At 39.2% G+C, this 19,140-nt stretch overlaps 1 protein-coding gene across 1 annotated transcript in view; it reads left to right on the forward strand.

The window, feature by feature from the left end:
• The window catches only part of ST8SIA1 (ST8 alpha-N-acetyl-neuraminide alpha-2,8-sialyltransferase 1), a 171,277-nt gene extending 164,703 nt beyond the window's left edge, over positions 1-6,574 (forward strand). Inside the window, exon 5 of the mRNA XM_068972055.1 lies at positions 6,088-6,574. Coding sequence (XP_068828156.1) covers positions 6,088-6,574 — 487 coding nt within the window. The remainder of the gene's footprint in view (positions 1-6,087) is intronic.
• The last annotated feature ends 12,566 nt before the right edge of the window (positions 6,575-19,140 follow it).

The raw sequence follows: 19,140 nt of genomic DNA on the forward strand, positions 1-19,140 counted from the left end.
AAAACTACCTGACAGAGGAGACTGGTGGTCTATAGTTCTTGGGGTAGCAAAGAGTTGGACATGACTGAGCTATTTTCTTTCTTAATGTTTCACACTTTCTTTCATACTTTCTTTCATGTTATCAACATTAACATTCTGTTTGTCATGTTGGCTGAACATATTTTTTTGAGTCATTCCCTCTTTTATTTCAGTTATCTTATTTTTCACAGCATGGCAATGAAATTTCACATCTCAACATAATTTTGTCACTATTTTTCTTTGGAAAAAGTACTTTGTAAATGATAAGATTTTGATTTCTTTAGTTTTTCTTGTATTCTTTAATGTGGACTTTAAATATTTATCCTTTTTTTTAAAATTTTTTCGTCAAGTACAAATATGTTTCCCCTCAAATTTCCAAACTGTTAACTATTTATCTTGACATAATAAAGAGAAGGAAATGGCAACCCACTCCAGTATTCTGGCCTGGAGAATCCCATGGACAGAAGAGCCTGGCAAGCCATAGTCCTTGGGATTGCAAAGAGTTGAACATGACTGAGTGACTAACACTTATCTTGACATTGTCTATTAACTGATTTTAAACATTTCATCAACTTTCTACTACCACATATTAAATTCATTTGTCAAATGTGCTGTATTTCTGTGTTTTGTGCTGTGTTTTTCTACTACATGTCCATATTCATGATATTTAATCATTTCTATGCTTAATGATTTATTGACTGGTCAGTTTCATTTTTCTTATTTTTCAGTTATTTAATAGTTTTCCATTCATACAGTATACAACAATTCTGAGCTATTCTGAAGAATTAGGTAGATAAAAATAATAAAAAAACATAGGTTTTTTTTTTTTTTAACCATGCCAATAAAATTGGTACTATAGTACATTCAAGATGTGTGTTTCTTTTCAAGGTTAAAACTCAAGGAAGGAAGACTGCCATCTTCGAGAATAATCAGTCAGCTTTAAGACAGGGAACACAAACTCAATTGCCCTGATTTTATTGGAGCTGTCTGTTATTCTCTTTAGTATGTAGTCCACTACAAAAATAGGGATAAGTTCCAGCCGCCAACAGAACCCTATGGAATACAAACCATTCTGTACAGCAGTGAGGAGGGAATGCAACAAGAAAGGGAACAAGTAGGAGTGTACTTACTGCTCTAGAATGTTGATGATGAAACGAGAGGACTAGAGGGTAGCTCTGGGAACAGCCCGGGCATACAATGAATTTTCTTGTAGTAAGTTAGAACCATGTTTAGTAGATAAAAGGGAATGATTCAATAGAGATGGAGAGTTTGACTGTTTTCACACCCCCACACTAAGGGGTGTAAAGCAGCCTGTTTCACAGTTTCTGAGAGAAACTTCTTCCTCTTAGAAATGCAACAAAGATGAAATTAGAAGATGTAAAGAAAGAGATCCCCATAGATAGGTACAGAGAGTTAGATAACTTACATTGATGGTATTGATTTTCTGAATAACTGTAGCCCCTGACACCTGCATCAGAATCAGCAGGGAGGGCTGGATAAAAATTCACCTCCCTGTGCAACTGTCATCAAAGTCTAGAAATCTGTGATACAAGTTATTCTAACTAAAGTTGGAGAAAGTGAAAGTGAAGTTGCTCAGTCCTGTCCGACTCTTGGCAACCCGATAGACTGTAGCCTTCCAGGCTCCTCTCTCCATGGGATTTCCCAGGCAATAGTCCTGGAGTGGATTGCCATTTCCTTCTCCAGGGGATCTTCCCAACCCAGGGATCGAACCCAGGTCTCCCACATTGTAGAAAGACGCTTTACCGTCTGAGCCATAAGTAGGAGGTAATCTGCAGGATATGTCTACATGATCGGGAAAGCATTGGTGAGTAGCAGATATGGGTGGGCAATGGAGAGAAAAAAAGAATTATTAGGTGGAGCCTATTGAAGTTGGAAGTAGGCGTTTGTGTTGCAGAGGCTGGCCCAGCTCCACGATAGGGATCAGTGTTCTTCCATGGCTTCTTACAGGGTAAAGTAATCACACCTAAAAACCTGTTATCACTTCTCTATTTGTCAGGGCCCAGGAAAAGTTCCTAAGGCAGGCTGCTGAATCAAGGACATGAAGAAAACTTGAGCAATCTCCCTTCCTACAGGATTGAGAGACCCACCTTTCTTGGCAGGCAGAGTTCAGAACACTGATTGCAACATAAAATCCTGTGGATTTGTGTATTCAGAATTTCAGTTTCACGTATTTCTGATGAGCTCTGCCAACCTGTCAGAACAGACTTTCCTCTGCTGATATGGCTCAGTTCCATTCTCAGATGCTGCTGCTTTTTGTTGCTCTTTTATAATTTCATATATTTATTATACTTGACACCTTTTCTGCATATATATATATATATGTTTTGACTTCTGTATACATGTGCACTACCTCATTCTCTCTGATAGCTACATAGTATTCCCTAATTTGTTTTTCTTTTTATTAATTAATTTATTTCAGTTACAGGCTAATTACTTTACAGTATTGTGGTGGTTTTAGCCATACACTGACATGAATCTTTTTGCATTTCTTTTCCATGGGGATGGTCTTGATCCCTGTCTCTTGTACAGTGTCATGAACCTCCATCCATAGATCATCAGGCACTCTATCAGATGTAGTCCCTTAAATCTATTTCTCACTTCCACTGTATAATCATAAGGGATTTGATTTAGGTCATACCTGAATGGTCTAATGCTTTTCCCCACTTTCTTCAATTTAAGTCTGAGGAGGCCTTACAAATAGCTGTGAAAAGAAGAGAAGTGAAAGCAAAGAAGAAAGGGAAAGATATAAGCATCTGAATGCAGAGTTCCAAAGAATAGCAAGGAGAGGTAAGAAAGCCTTCCTCAGTGATCAGTGCAAAGAAATAGAGGAAAGCAAGAGAATGAAGAAGACTAGAGATCTCATCAAGAAAATTAAGGATACCAAGGGAACATTTCATGCAAAGATGGGCTCAATAAAGGACAGTAATGGTATGGACCTAACAGAAGCAGAAGATATTAAGAAGAGGTGGCAAGAATACACAGAAGAACTGTACAAAAAAGATCTTCACGACCAAGATAATCACAATGGTGTGATCACTCTCCTAGAGCCAGACATCCTGGAATGTGAAGTCAAGTGGGCCTTAGAAAGCATCACTACGAACAAAGCTAGTGGAGGTGATGGAATTCCAGTTGAGCTATTTCAAATCCTGGAAGATGATGCTGTGAAAGTGCTTCACTCAGTATGCCAGCAAATTTGGAAAACTCAGCAGTGGCCATAGGACTGGAAAAGGTCAGTTTTCATTCCAATCCCTAAGAAAGGCAATGCCAAAGAATGCTCAAAGTACCACACAATTGCACTCATCTCACACACTAGTAAAGTAATGCCCAAAATTCTCCAAGCCAGGGTTCAGCAATACATGAACTGTGAACTTCCAGATGTTCAAGCTGGTTTTAGAAAAGACAGAGGAACCAGAGATCAAATTGCCACCGTCCGCTGGATCATGGAAAAAGCAAGAGAGTTCCAGAAAAACATCTATTTCTGCTTTATTGACTATGCCAAAGCCTTTGACTGTGTGGATCACAATAAACTGTGGAAAATTCTTCAAGAGAAGGGAATACCAGACCACCTGACCTGCCTCTTGAGAAATCTGTATGCAGGTCAGGGAGCAACAGTTAGAACTGGACATGGAACAACAGACTGGTTCCAAATAGGAAAAGGAGCACATCAAGGCTGTATATTGTCACCCTGCTTATTTAACTTATATGCAGAGAACATCATGAGAAATGCTGGTCTGGGTGAAGCACAAGCTGGAATCTAGATTGCCGGGAGAAATATCAAGAACCTCAGATATGCAGATGACACCACCCTTATGGCAGAAAGTGAAGAGGAACTAAAGAGCCTCTTGATGAAAGTGAAAGAAGAGAGTGAAAAAGTTGGCTTAAAGCTCAACATTCAGAAAACTAAGATCATGGCATCTAGTCCCATCACTTCATGGCAAATAGATGGGGAAACAGTGGAAAGAGTGGCTAACTTTATTTGGGGGGGCTCTAAAATCACTGCAGATGGTGATTGCAGCCATGAAATTAAAAGACGCTTACTCCTTGGATGGAATGTTATGACCAACCTAGACAGCATATTGAAAAGCAGAGAAATTACTTTGCCAACAAAGGTCCATCTGCTCAAGGCTATGGTTTTTCCAGTGGTCACGTATGGATGTGAGAGCTGGCCTGTGAAGAAAGCTGAGTGCCGAAGAATTGATGCTTTTGAACTGTGGTGTTGGAGAAGACTCTTGGGAGTCCCTTGGACTGCAAGGACATCCAACCAGTCCATCCTAAAGGAGATCAGTCCTGGGTATTCATTGGAAGGACTGATGCTGAAGCTGAAACTCCAATACTTTGGCCACCTCATGCGAAGAGTTGGACTCATTGGAAAAGACCCTGATGCTGGGAGGGACTGGCGGCAGGAGGAGAAGGGGACGACAGAGGATGAGATGGCTGAATGGCAACGCTGACTCAATGGACATGAATTTGAGTGAACTCCAGGAGTTGGTGATGGACAGGGGGGCCTAGCGTGCTGTGATTCATGGGGTCACAAAGAGTCATACACGACTGAGCAACTAAACTGACATGAATCAGCCATGGGTGTACATGTGTCCCCCAATCCTGAACCCCCGTCCCACCTCCCTCTCCACCCCATCAGATGCTGCTTCTTTACCTGCATGTAACCTGAGACAGATGACTTCCACGTGGAAGAAGAAGAAGTTGCAAGGCCCTCCTCTCACTGACTGTCTTTTTTCATTTGACCTGCATCGGCAGTCTCTTAACTGGTCTCTAGGCCATCAACTTCTTTCCTCCCCAGATCACCAGAGTCACTTTTCTTGACAAAGACTGAGAGCTAAACAAATGATGGAATATTTGTAATCCAGGTAGTAAAGTGCTGTGCGTACTCGCTTCTGTGAAGGTTCCCCATCATCAGAGTGCAGTCCAGACAAATGAGAGGCACACAAGGGTTTCTGCAACACAGCTCATCTTCCACCAGCGCCTCCGCCAGTCAGCCCTGCCTCACTCATTCCAGAGACACAGAGTCTTTATCGCAGGATCTTTATCATTGCTTCAGGACTCTGTGCACCCTTGCAATTCATGTCTTTTATAGTTTCATGGTTATTCTTCTTTTGTTCCCCTAAGGAAATGTATTTAAGTGCCATCCCCTCAATGTAGCTCTTTTTGGAACCCACTCTCCCAAGACAATTATTTTTTCATCTGTATTCTATAGTAATTTATACAACTGTCAACTGTTGTACTTAGAACATTAATGTTATTATATTAAGTGCTTAATATATAATGTTAATGTAATGTTATTATATTATATTAATGTTCTCAGTTATATTTTTGTTTCTACAACTGGACTTGAATTTCTTGAGATCAAACATTTTACTTCCCCAATGCCTGACACACAGATGTCCACCATAAGTCTTAACTGAATACATTTCAGTCAGAAATCCTACTATGTAATCCAAATTGAAAGAACATAGAAAAGCAGAGTTCTCTGGAGCTAGCAATATGAGCAGCTCTCAGCAACCTTGTTTAATCAAAACAAGTCTTTCTTTTTCCATATATTATTATAATTGTAGCATTCCTTGGTAAAGCTTCATACCTGTAGAATCAGAGCATTTCAGTGGGAAGAATATCTCTAAAATGGTTCTTTTGATTTGCATATGAAGAAAAAAGTCCAGTGTTTATGTCTGCCCCACAGGTAGCTTTTATCAAATCTATTCAACAACCAACGACCTTTGTAAATTCATGAGTACTAAATCATTTTTATATTCCAGGCAAGTAAATTCTAAAAGAGAACAGCATGTGCAATGGATTTCAGTTCAAACAGAATCTCATTAAGAAATCTTAACCTGAGTGTATGATGTTGGGGTGGGGGAAAGCCAGGCTACTTGATGAGACATAATTGGTAAGTTCAAGGTGGATTTTAAATCAAGAGAAGTGCTTTTTATGTTTTTTGCAGAGATGACATGCCTATCAGGGCATCAGAAGAACTGTAGAGTGGGTACTGATGAGTTACTTTTCCCTGGGTCTAATTGAGCCTCTTCTCTTTGATAGGTTTCAGAACCTGCTGTGGTCCAGAAAGACGTTTGTGGACCACATGAAGGTCTATAACCACAGTTACATCTACATGCCTGCCTTTTCTATGAAGACGGGAACAGAGCCATCCCTCCGGGTTTATTACACACTGTCAGATGTTGGTGCCAATCAAACAGTGCTCTTTGCCAACCCCAACTTTCTGCGTAGCATTGGGAAGTTCTGGAAAAGTAGGGGAATTCACGCCAAGCGCCTGTCCACAGGACTCTTTCTGGTGAGCGCAGCCCTGGGCCTCTGTGAAGAGGTGGCCATCTATGGCTTCTGGCCCTTCTCTGTGAATATGCATGAACAGCCCATCAGCCACCACTACTATGATAATGTCCTGCCCTTTTCTGGCTTTCATGCCATGCCGGAGGAATTTCTTCAACTCTGGTATCTTCATAAAATTGGTGCACTGAGAATGCAGTTAGACCCATGTGAGGACACTTCACTCCAGCCCACTTCCTAGGGACTATGGAAAAAGAAAGGACTGAGCCAGGGTATTTTTGTTAGGTTTTCTACATAACTTCAAAAGGAAATGATCAGGTCATTTCATGGATTTGCACGGACAACTTGGAAAAAAATGACAACAGAAACCCAAGGGAAACTCTACTTTCACTGTTGGCTTGGAAGACAAAAAAAAGAAGTGAACCATCCCATGAAATATTTGGCACATGGTGAATTTGCAACTAGTAACATGCTGATGAAGTGATGTTGGTAAACCACATTTACATGAGAAGGTACAGTTCACGAACTAGACAAAACTAGTTATTGAAGCTGAGGAATTAAGGTAGATTAAGTGAAATGCCAGAGTAGAAGTGTTAGTGGTTATCAACCAGAACTGACTTAGTTTAAAAAAAAAAAGCTATCTTAATCAGACTAACATTAGAACTCTAGGTTTTTAAAAAAAATTCTTACTTAATTTTGCCCTATTTAAGGGCAGTGAGTAGGTGATGGGGTACATTTTTTAAAAATCCCTTACTGAGTAATATGGATACAAGACACTACAGCTGATAATTGTAATATGTTGAACCAAGTCTTTGTTAACTAGAGTTCCCCTCCCTTCCATTTAAAAAATTGTTAAATAAGAATTACTTCCTTCCCTTTTGTCAAGTCCACTTAGACAATGTGAAACACTGTTGAATTTAGATTGTGTTGGTTCATTGTCAGGAGGACGAATCACTTTCCCTCCTCAGAATGTAGGGCATAAACTCAATTTTAGGTCTGCTTTATGCAAGCCTATTTGCATTATTATTGTGTGTGCTCAGTTGCTCAGTTGTGTCCTACTCTCTGTGACCCCATGGACCATAGCCTGCCAGACTTCTCTGTCCATGGGATTTGGAGTGGGTTGTCATTTCCTATTTCACAGGATCTTCCTGACCCAGGGACTGAAACCCACATCTCTTGCTTATTATTTTAGTGCAAAAAACTACAAATGCAAGTGCATTATTTATTTGCAAAATGGCATAATTATCTTATAATTTAATGTTCAGAGATGTAAAGCACAATGACATCAAGCTTAGTCTCTGGAAGACAGACCGGAAGATACTTCCTTTTCTTTCTGCCATGGTAAATAGGTCCTCTCCAAGATGAAGGGTATGCATGCACACATAAAAGCATGCATAGACTCATGTACACTCATGCACACACTCAGACAAAGCTCATTCCTGTGCAGCTATGAAAGCGGAACCCATATGGCCTGGGACAGCAGAAATCTGTAACCCGTTGGAGAGCTATCAATGCATTATGTACTACCTACCATACCTTGCTACGAGACAAACCAGCTTACTGGTTGCTGCTCTAATGCTCATACCAGCATGAGATGTGAGCCTTACCCCCAAATCATTCCAAATGAACAGAACTGTTTTAGTGTATGTAACTCCCCCCCACCAACATCTCATGAGTAAATCCTGAGTTACATATGGTCATCAAAACATGGTTCACACCAGTAAAGGGATGTGAGTTAGTAGTTGTTGATTCCCTTAGTAACAGATAGGACAGCTTAGAAGGCTTGTTACCTCAGCTTTGACACACTGCACACAAACTCTGTTGACAGTTTACGGGCAGCCAGATGCGTTTACATACAGAGAAAGGTAAAAGAAACCTCACATGGTCTTTGTGTTTGGGGATGTCTTCATCTAAAAGGAGACAGTACATATCACTAACTTGATTCTTTTAAGTGTCACCAAAATGTAGGTAAACTGTACCCAAAAGTTCTGCTTCATTTTCCATGGAAAAGACTTAGTATACAATGCAGACTAAAGCAGGTGGCAGTTTTGGGGTGGGTTCATTTAAATAATCCCAAGATAACAAAGCCCTTGGAAAAATTCTGCCTCATTGGGATGTGGTGGTGCTCAGTCGCTCAGTTGTGTCCTACTCTTTGCAACCCCATGGACTGTAGGCCCACCAGCTTCTCTGTCCATGGACTTTTCCAGAATAAAATACTGAAGTGGGTTGCCATTTCCTACTCCAGGGGATCTTCCTGTCTAGGCAATTTCTAAATAAGGTTGAATATTAAGGTTATTATAGAGATCAACAGTTAAAATATAACTGGTGACAAAACAGATTCTATTGATACTTAGAAAGTTAAGAATTTAAGAGTATTGATTCTGTGCAGATCCGATTTGCTCTTTTGATCCTATTTGGCAACAAAAATGTAATGAGAATGTGCTATGAGTGAGTTGTACTAAATATGCACTGTATGTGCAATCCTGAATATATTTCCTCTTTTGAGCTGTTATTACTTAATAACTACCTGAAAAGGAATACATTTTTACCTATACATTTCATCAAAATATAAAAGGCCTAACAAAAAACACACATAAAAGTTAAGAAAATAGATAATACTCAAATTAGTGCTTTAATTGTTGACATTGTTATAATCAATAATTAATAAACTCCATCGAACTCATGTGTCTTGGCTCCATTGAAGATGTCTTCTGGAAATTTTGCATTTTGTAATTCCTGGGCTAGGTTTGTGCAAGAGATTTGTACAGTGGTTAGTTGTATATTTGGGGCTTCTGAAAGGCAAGCAAATGGATAGAGTATAATTAGATCATGGCTTCTTAACTGGGGTGATTCTCCTCCCCTGTCTGGTGACATTTGCCAGTGTCTGCAGACTTTTTTGTGGGATCTTAGTTCCCCCACCAGAGATGGAACCCAGGCCCTCGGCAGTGAAAGCTCAGAGTCCTGACCACTGAATCACCAGGGAATTCTCAAGAGACATTTTTGATGGTCGTGGTTTGGAGGGTGCTGCCAGCATCTAGTGGATAGAGGCCAAGGGTCCTACGAAAGATCTATAATGCACAGAGCAGCCCCCTAACAAAGAGTTACCCACATGAAAATCCCAGTAGTGCCAAGGTTGAGAAACCCCAGATTAGACCAAAATGATATTTTGATTATTCCGTATTGTCTTCACTTCCATGCTCATGTCATTCAAAGTATGACTACAATTTAATGAGAATGCTTTCTCAGAGTATATTACAGTTTGGCATTATTTTATAGTGATAATTCACAAGTATGCCATACATATTTCCTTTTCTGTGGTTAGATAGATATATCTCAATGTAGGAGCTGTGAGTGTGTATGCTTATGTGTGTGTACATGTGCTTATAGCATAAAGTTAGTATATCCATCCTTACTGGAATATATGTGTTCCTAAGTGAGGATCTTTCTAGCATTATCTTGCACAGTACTCTGGCATACTCTATTACTCTTAAGTTAAATTCTAAGCTCCCATTATTTTAGTTTTTTGAAATTGAGACCTTCAGAATTGGGCCTCATTATTTGCCAAATTTGGTTGATTACATTTTAATGTTACTGACCCTTAAGATTCAGCTCAGAAGAGATTTAGGTTGCAGTAGACACATTTCATAAGAAAGTATTTCATCACTTTTGATGCACCTGCAAGGAGAAAGCATCATCCTCTAACATATTAGTCTAATTTTTAAGTTATATTTCAGTGGCAAAAATTAGGTTGCTCCATGGGGATAAATGAGGGGATGAAGAGAATGAAAATGAGTACCTGATATGAATTTTTATTTTTATTAGCTCTAATTGGAGAACTGCACTGATATTATGGATCATGAGTAAGAAAGACTTCTGTTTGATTTTAATTAGACTTAGGTCAAATTAAGATGCCTGAAGGATTAAGTCTTTCTTAAAAGTGATTTTTATATGAAAGATTTTTTATGGAAGAAGACACTGGACACATGCTTTCTATAGAGTATTTGACCAACAGTTTATACAACATTGTGCATCTAAATTGAAAGTAATATAAGAAGTTAAGGAGTGCTTCCTGGATTTTGTTTCTGTATAGTTCACTTTTATCTATTTTAACAAGGGCAAATGATTCAAAATGATACAGAGATCCAGAGTGACAGATGTTCAAACAGTACTCTGTGTTTGGCTTTGTGATAGTGTATGCCCTTTTCTGGACTAAAAACCTTGTTTAGGTTAAATATAACTTGTACCTGAAGCAATGGGCAACCTGGCTTAAAAATCTATATGGAAAATAACTGGGGAAATCCTAGGATTCTGAATTTGCCAAAAGTATTCTGAGATTAGTCCAAAGCTTTACAGTAGTGTTAGTGATAATTTCAAATAGAAATAATAACCGATAACATTGTCAGCAACTCAGGTAGGTTTGTCATTTTATTATATACCACCTCCTGTTTCTCAGTTTGGAAAATCAGTCACCTAGGGTTTTCATTTCTGTTTAAAAATACTGATTGTATGAAAATTATAACTGATAAACCCTTGCTAGGAGGGACCTAAAGAGGAAAAAAAGTTACAGTCCACTGAAAACTTCAGGAAATGCTTATTGGGTTGTATAAAAACTTTCCCACCAAAATCAGGTAATATATGCTCTCTGTCAGTAGAGTTTCAAAGATCAAACTCTAAGAGGACTTTTATGGGCGCTTTAGGAAGAACATGTGGAGGAATAAGGCTTGAGAACAATACTGTGCTTTTTATTTCTTCTTTTTCCCAGTGTAGAGGTCTCCTCTGAGATGATCTGATTTTTGTGGGCACACATCAGGGATGGGCATGGGCAGACATTACTGAGGCACCGGGAACGTTGGTCAAGCCTCTTACAAAATGAACAGTGTGTGTGTGTGTGTTAGTCACTCAGTTGTGTCTGATTCTTTGCATCCCCATGGACTATAGGCTGCCATGCTCCTCTGTCCATTGGATTCTCCAGGCAAGAATACTGGAGTGGGTTGCCATGCCCTTCTCCAGGGGATCTTCCCAACCCAGGATTGAGCCCAAGTCTCCTGCATGGCACCAGGGAAGCCCCATATGAACAGTAACTACAACTGAATATGACTAGCAGTTTAGGCAACTTCAGTGAACAGCATGCCGGGGTGAAGAAGAGGCAAATGGAAAGGAAGAAAAACCCAGTCCCCAAGCTTTCCACGTACAAAGGGTCAGAGAAGTGTCTGCTCTTGGCCTTGGCCTTCCAGCACTCTCTGTCTACTACCACAGAAGATCTCCTAGCTCTGAGGTCAAGCTAGCAGTCTTGTGACTAGAGAGTTGGTGTGCAAATTTTCTGGGAAGCTTAAAATTTTACACTGCCTTAAACATTTTTTTTTTTTAATACTTGTGCTCTTTTAATTTGGGTGTCCCATGATAGAATTCTGATCGTCTTGACCTAATTATGGCCCTGCCAGCATTTATTACAAATGAAACTTTTTTCCCCCCACTTTGATACATTTTTTTCTAAGTTCTCGAAGCTGGGAAAATATCAAATATTCTACTAGTTCTCCAGTAGCCCAGAGAAAGCTCTGGAGATGCAGGCAAAGGCCTAGACTGCCTGTTTATAAATTCCTAAGTAAGAAGCCACTGTGTTTAGGTTGAACACTGTAAAATTTCTATTTTGTAAGTGAAAGGAAATTTATGTGAATCTCCAATTGTATTGGCCATTTTTTTTCCTATCATAAGAAAATGGATGCTACTGACTTTACTCCCAGCATAGGCTAATCTGAATTTTTTACCTGAAATAAATACATGAGTGGAAAACTCATTCAAACATAACACAAAAATTCTGCTTGTCATTGCAATAAGAAAAAAATATGCGCTTCCATTTTCTTCTGATTTTTCTGGTGCCAGCATTTCTGATTTCTTCTGCTCTAATAGTTAAGGAGTAAATAACATTATAAATTAACTTATAATACTTGAGGTCACTTGTACGATAGCCAAAGCCCATAATTATAAATTCTAAAGCACAAAAGAGGAATTATATTTTGGCTATGGTCACTCATTTACCTACCTCCTGTATTCATATTGATCTCTACATTGTGCTAAAATTCTTTCTGATTTGCTTTCTTGTTGAAGCTATGGGATATAATCAATAATGTGCAACTACCTAGAAGTTTTATAGAATACTGTCTAAATGTATTGATCATGTCTCTTTCTGCTTCTATATAATTAGATTTTCTCCAGTTATTTGTCATTTTAAAAGCTCATGTTTCACATGATACGAATAAACATCTAAGAGATGTGATTTTATCCAGGGCAGAGAAAATGAGGAGATAGATATGTCTGTTTTTCTCTTTACCATAAGAGAAATGAAGAATTGTCATTAAAAAAAAAAAAGTTTAATGAAAATGATAGAACAAAAATCAGGGCTTTAATTGAGAGGGACCACTGGGAAGAATCTTTATTTTTTTAATCAAAGTACATCTGCTTACAATGTTGTGTTTCTACTGTACAGCAAAGTGAATCAACTATACATGTACATATATCCCCCCATTTTGCATTTCTGTCCCATTTAGTTCACTGTGGAGGATTGGGTAGATAGAGTTCCCTAAGCTATACAGTAGGTTCTCATTAGTTATCTATTTTATACACAGTGTGTGTACGTCAGTGGGAGGGATCTCAGTGTGCAGTGAAGAGGAAGCATGGAGGTGGTTGTCCTTGTTGTCAGCCCCAAGAACCTTTTCAAAACATTTTAAAGGAAATACATTGTCATGCAACTGTTATTTCTAATGATGGAAACATGCTAGAGGAAGCAGCGTGAGACTGTGCAGCGCTTGGGGAGAAAAGCAGAAGTGGTACCTCTTTACCTACTTGGACCCTCAGGGTCTAAACTCATCCCCACTTCCTGTCCTCTCCACGTTGGGTTTTCCTTGGTGTTTGAGCCTGAATATGCAAACACTCCCATTCTCACACCCCTTGTCCATCTTTACCTTGATGCATACTCGCAAAATAAGGTGATTTTGATCTTTTGTCACGATGAGGCAGCAATATAGCAGCAAATGTCACCTTGAACTTGACCCTTTGAAACATGATCACCATGTGCTATGCATAAAGTTAGCTTTAGTTACTGCTCCCACAGTTATACCTCAGTAAAAGGCTTTTATATTCATTATTACTTAGGCAGACTAGAAGTGTTTCCTCTCCTATGTGCTAGTGCATACACACACATACACACACCCCTTACATTAGTTAGGCCCATTGAAAGAGAAAGATGGCTGACCTGGCTGGGGGTGGCAGAGGGTGCCTTAACTTTTTCTGGCTTGGCTCCCACTTCCTTATGTATTTCCTTCATGTATCCCTGTCACTCTAGAAGTGTAACCATGTCTTTTCCAAGTTGTATCTTTATCATCAGCAAGAACTCTTACAAGTGTAGTGAATGTGACTATTTTATATAAATGCACAATAGTATCTAGGCCTTGGAGACGTCTGATAACAGTATGTAAATATCCTTTGTTGAAGTAGTAGAACCTGCTCATAGGGAATGCCTTAGGTGATAGCCGCAGAAGGACACGGACTGAAAATGCTTGTTTTTTCAGCAAATTCTAGCATTCGTGGAAGCAAGAAAACAATATTTTTCCCGTTTCCCATTTATTCTTTAGCACCAATCCATTGGGCTTTCTTCTGGAAAGGTTTCTAGAGACATCTCTTTCATAATGTGTATTGTTGTTGTTTAGTCGCTAAGTCATGTCAGACTCTTTGTGACCCCATGGAAAGTAGCTTGCCAGCCTCCTCTATCCGTGGGATTTTCCAGGCAAATATACTGGAGTGGGTAGCTATTTCCTTCTGCAGGGGATCTTCCTGACCCAGGGATGGAATGCCTGTCTCCTGCATTGGCAGGAGGATTCATTACCACTTAGCCACCAGGGAAGCCCTCATAATAATGTGTATAGGATTCACAATTTGTGATGATTGATGACCGCTGGGTTACATCAGAGACACTAAAAAGGGTGAGAACAGACAACACTGAAGCTCCACTGAACAGAGCTCCGCTGAAGAGCTAGCCTTGGGGCTTCCCTTGTGGTCCAGTGGTTAAGAATCTGCACTTCCACAGCAGAGGGCATGGGTTCCATCCCTGGTCTGGGAATTGAGATCCCTCCTGCCAAGTGGCACAGCCCAAAAATTAAAAGGGAAATTAAAAAGGAAAAAAGAAAAAGATTGCCTAAATTTTTTAAACGTCTGGAACATGACTAGAACTTCAGTTACCATACAACACAGTTGGTCTGAAAAGCTTTGAAAAAGAAAATTTCTCTTTAACTTGATGATTGAACATTATATATTATTCCACATATGTGAAGGCTATTTTTCAAGAGTAAATTTGCAGAGACTAGAACTCAGAAAAAAATAGAAAAATTCAAATAGACTTTCTCATGCAGTGTAGTCTGCAAGTCTCCAAGTCGATAGATGCAGTAATTCTGGAAAAGATGTTAGATTAGACCATAAAATTGAAATCACTTTTGAACTGTATGTGAAATTACCTCTTCCTAATAAAGCCAAACTCCACTGGCAGTAGGTATGGGAAAAATCAGTGCTCTTCATTTCTTCTTTTTTTTTTTTTCAGTTTCATAGAAAATGTAGCAGGTAAGAAAAAAACTTTAATTGGTACTTTTTATAGTGTGACTTGAAAACAACAGTATCTCTGTTGGTTCTGCTGAGTTGTTCTTTCCACAGAATTTAAATGCAATGTCATAGGAGGAGGTTTGCTGTTAAAACATGTCTTTTTCTTTGCTATGTTCATTGTAATTATGGCTGGTACTGAGAAGTTTCAGTAAGTTTCAATTTCTCTACCTCCCTTACTTGGAGAAATTTTGGAAATGTACTCTGTGAATAAAATGTTTTTTTTGTATAGCTTGTAAAGTCTTTTTATTTCCCAGAAGCATTTGGGTAATTCTATTTTCTTTTCTTCCTTTATTTTTGTATGCATATCAGCTACACTGTTTTTTTTTTTTTTTTTCCTTCTGGCTACAAACTCAATGCTATTTAGTGAGAAAATTACTTTAGAAATACAGAATTACAAATGCTGTGTCTAGGATGCAAGGACATTATTAGTACTTCTTATGCCAGTGAAAGTTACTATCTACTGGGCAACATAAAGTAGAAAGAAAACTGAGTATTTATTTAACATGGTGTATGTACATGAGCCTAGTTTTTCCAGGGATAACATTTTTCCTTAATGCAATAATTCAGTATCAGTATGTGTGTCCTTGTGATACATTAAAAAATTTCCAACAAGGTTCAAAATAATTAAGTGACTTGGACAAGCCTAAGTATGCCTTCTTGCCTGAATTATTTAGATAACTGCTTCAAACTTCCATTTTCCCTTGAGCTCTGGTGCCCCCGTTCTGCCACTTTTTCAAGAGGGAAAGATACCAGGAAAAATGACCTTGATCCATCCATTACCATGCACTTCGCCTCAGAAATGACCAGGTGCTTTGTGCAGTTCTCCTTATTAATTCTCTGACTTCATTCTCACATAACAGCTTTTTGGACTGTAGCTATTTTAGGAAAGGACATTCTATTACCTAATGTTAAATCTTCATGAAGTTTAGCTGAATCTTTTGGGAGAAAAGGACAGAGCTCCAGCATAAATGTGGGTTACTCTAATCTATTCTCAGATCACATGAGAAAAATAGATCTTGCTTGTTTTCACCAACTATCATTAAGTAAAAAAATCTAGGTATTACTGAACCCTGCTGTTCTACATTATTTCGATTTAAGCCTTCAAAAGCAGATATTAAGAGTCCAAAGGCATTAATTACTCAAGAATTCCTAAACTGAAGTGAAGGGTAATTACATGTCACAGACTGTATTTTTGCTTGAAAAATTATTATTTGGATATACAGTTAGATTCTTGATGCTGCTGCTGCTGCTGCTGCTGCTAAGTCACTTCAGTCGTATCCGACTGTGCGACCCCATAGACGGCAGCCCATGAGGCTCCCCCGTCCCTGGGATTCTCCAGGCAAGAACACTGGAGTGGGTTTCCATTTCCTTCTCCAATGCATGAAAGTGAAAAGTGAAAGTGAAGTCACTCAGTCGTGTCCAACTCTTAGTGACCCCATGGATTGCAGCCCACCAGGCTCCTCCGTCCATGGGATTTTCCAGGCAAGAGTGCTGGAGTGGGGTGCCATTGCCTTCTCCAGATTCTTGATGATAAAGGTCTAAACACATAGGATGATTGAATTAAATCTGTGAAGTTCATTGTGAGTGATCAGGAAACCATAGAAAGAAATTGAGGCCATATCTCCTAATGTTTAATGTGTGATTCTGAGACTTATTAACTAGTTTCTAGGATTTTGAAAATATAGGAAAACAAATACTTTGTTAACTCTTTCATGTGAACAGAAAGTTAATTTCTGTCCTCCACAAGAGTCATGGTTTCCAGGCATGAATTAAAAAATCAGCCTCAATATTTGGTAACTTTTTCATCATAAACAATGAAATAAAAAATTATGTTACAAAACAATCAAGAGTTTATTGGTCTCAAGATATCCTTCGAACAAGAGGATTCTGACCTTTGTGTGTAGAGGAAGAGGGCACAGTAAGAATGGAGCATGAGTGTTCCTTTGGTGAGTCTGCCGTAATTAACATCATACCAGGTGAATTACTGATCTGTTTGGAAATGGTTTTATATTGGTCTATGCTGTTAATGTTTGGGCACCCAGCAGTGGTGAAAGTCAGATAATTGATTGTATGTACAAACTCCATACCTGTCACTAAAAGAACTTTGTATATAGAAGACTATCAAGAACTGAGAAAAGAGAGTCATGATATCTGTGCAACATACTGTTTTGTCTTGATCTCTTATAAAGGTTAAGACTGATGTGGGGGCAGTTAATGCCTTAAAAGGTTGAGTGCTTTCAGTGCTTTCCATCATGGAGGCGCAGCAATTTGTTCTTATTGAAGTAGACATTCATTCTGGATTTGTCTTTACTGTCCTCAGTGCTCCTGCTGTCACCACCATCTATCTATGGCTTATGCATATATTACATACATCACCATCTACAGAACGACTTATGTACCATATTGGTATATATAACACACAGCGTCCTTTTGACCATGGACATATTTTATGGTAACTGCAGCCGCAAAATTAAAAGACACTTACTCCTTGGAAGAATAGCTATGACAAAGCTAGACAATGTATTAAAAAGCAGAGACCTTACTTTCTTGACAAAGGTCCATATAGTTAAAGCTATGGTTTTTCCAGTAGTCATGTATGTATGTGAGAGTTGGACTATAAAGAAGGCTGAGCACCAAAGAACTGATGTTTTTGAACTGTGGTGCTGGAGAAGACTCTCTTGAGAGTCTCTTGGACAGCAAAGAGATTAAACCAGTCAATCCTAAAGGAAATCAACCCAGAATATTCATTGGAAGGACTGATGCTGAAGCTGAAGCTCTAATACTTTGGGCACCTGATGTGAAGAGCCAAGTCATTAGGAGAGACCTGGTTGCTGGGAAGGATTGAAGGCAGGAGGAGAAGGGGATAACAGAGGACAAGATGGTTGGACGGCATCACTGAATCAATGGACATGAGTTTGAGCAAGTTCTGGGATATAGTGAAGGACAGGGAAGCCTGGCATGCTGCACGGTTCATGGGGTTGCAGAGTCAGACACAACTTAGTGACTGAACAACAACAACAATATTTTACAGCAAAATAAGTGCAGAAAGGAGCTTATATCTATGGAATTAACAAGTATTACTCTTTATCACAGGCTTTCCAGATGGCACTAGTGGTAAAGAACCTGCCTGCCAATGCATTAGACATAGACATGGGTTCAGTCTCTGGGTTGGGAAGATTCCCTGGAGAAGGGCACTGCAACCCACTCCAGTATTCTTACATGGAAAATTCCATGGACAGGGGAGCCTGGCATGCTGTAGTCCATGGAGTTGCAAAGAGATGGACATGACTGGGGAACTGAACAACAACAACTACATGCTTGTATTACCATTTAATTCAGAATATTTTCTAATTACCTTGTGACTCTTCTTTAGTTCATGAGTTTTAGACATATACATTTCAATTTCCAAATATATGAAAGGTTTACTAATATGTTTTTGCTATCTCTTTCTAATTTAATTCTCTCATGATCAGGAAATATGCTGTGCGTGATTTAAATTTTTTGAAGTTTACTGAATCTGGTTTGATAGCCCAGTGTGCATGAGCACAGTTGTTGGCAGGAGTACACTAAAACTGTTTACTTGGTCAAGTGTATCCTTACTCACACTTTACCTATTTGCTCTTTCAGTTACAGAAAAAAGCAGTTTTAAAGTTTCCAAGTGTATCCCATTTATTTTTAGTTCTATAAAACTTATCCTTATATACTTTGCAATTCTTTTGTAAACTACGTACACTGAGGAATCTGAGTCCAGGCCAAACAATTGTCTAATCCTTTATGCCCCAACCATAGGTAATTCAAGGCCTTGCCTGGCAGGTGTCATGAGGAGAAACTGTCCTGGCCTCACCAGGTTTGTACAGAGCCAAAGCATTGATTTTCTGGAGTCCTTTGGCCTGCAAACCAGTCAAACCTAAAGGAAATCAACCCTGGATATTCACTGGAAGGACTGATGCTAAAGCTGAAGCTCCAATACTTTGGCCACCTTATGTGAAGAGCCGACTCATTAGGAAAGACCCTGATGCTGGGAAAGATTGAAGGCAGGAGGAGAAGGGGATGACAGAGGACGAGATGGTCAGATGGCATTGGCAACTCAATGGACTTGAGTTTGAGCAAGCTCTTGGAGATGGTGAAGGACAGGGAATCCTGTCATGCTGAAGTCCATGG

Source organism: Capricornis sumatraensis, chromosome 4 (genome assembly GCF_032405125.1).
Source record: "Capricornis sumatraensis isolate serow.1 chromosome 4, serow.2, whole genome shotgun sequence".
Classification (NCBI taxonomy): domain Eukaryota; kingdom Metazoa; phylum Chordata; class Mammalia; order Artiodactyla; family Bovidae; genus Capricornis; species Capricornis sumatraensis.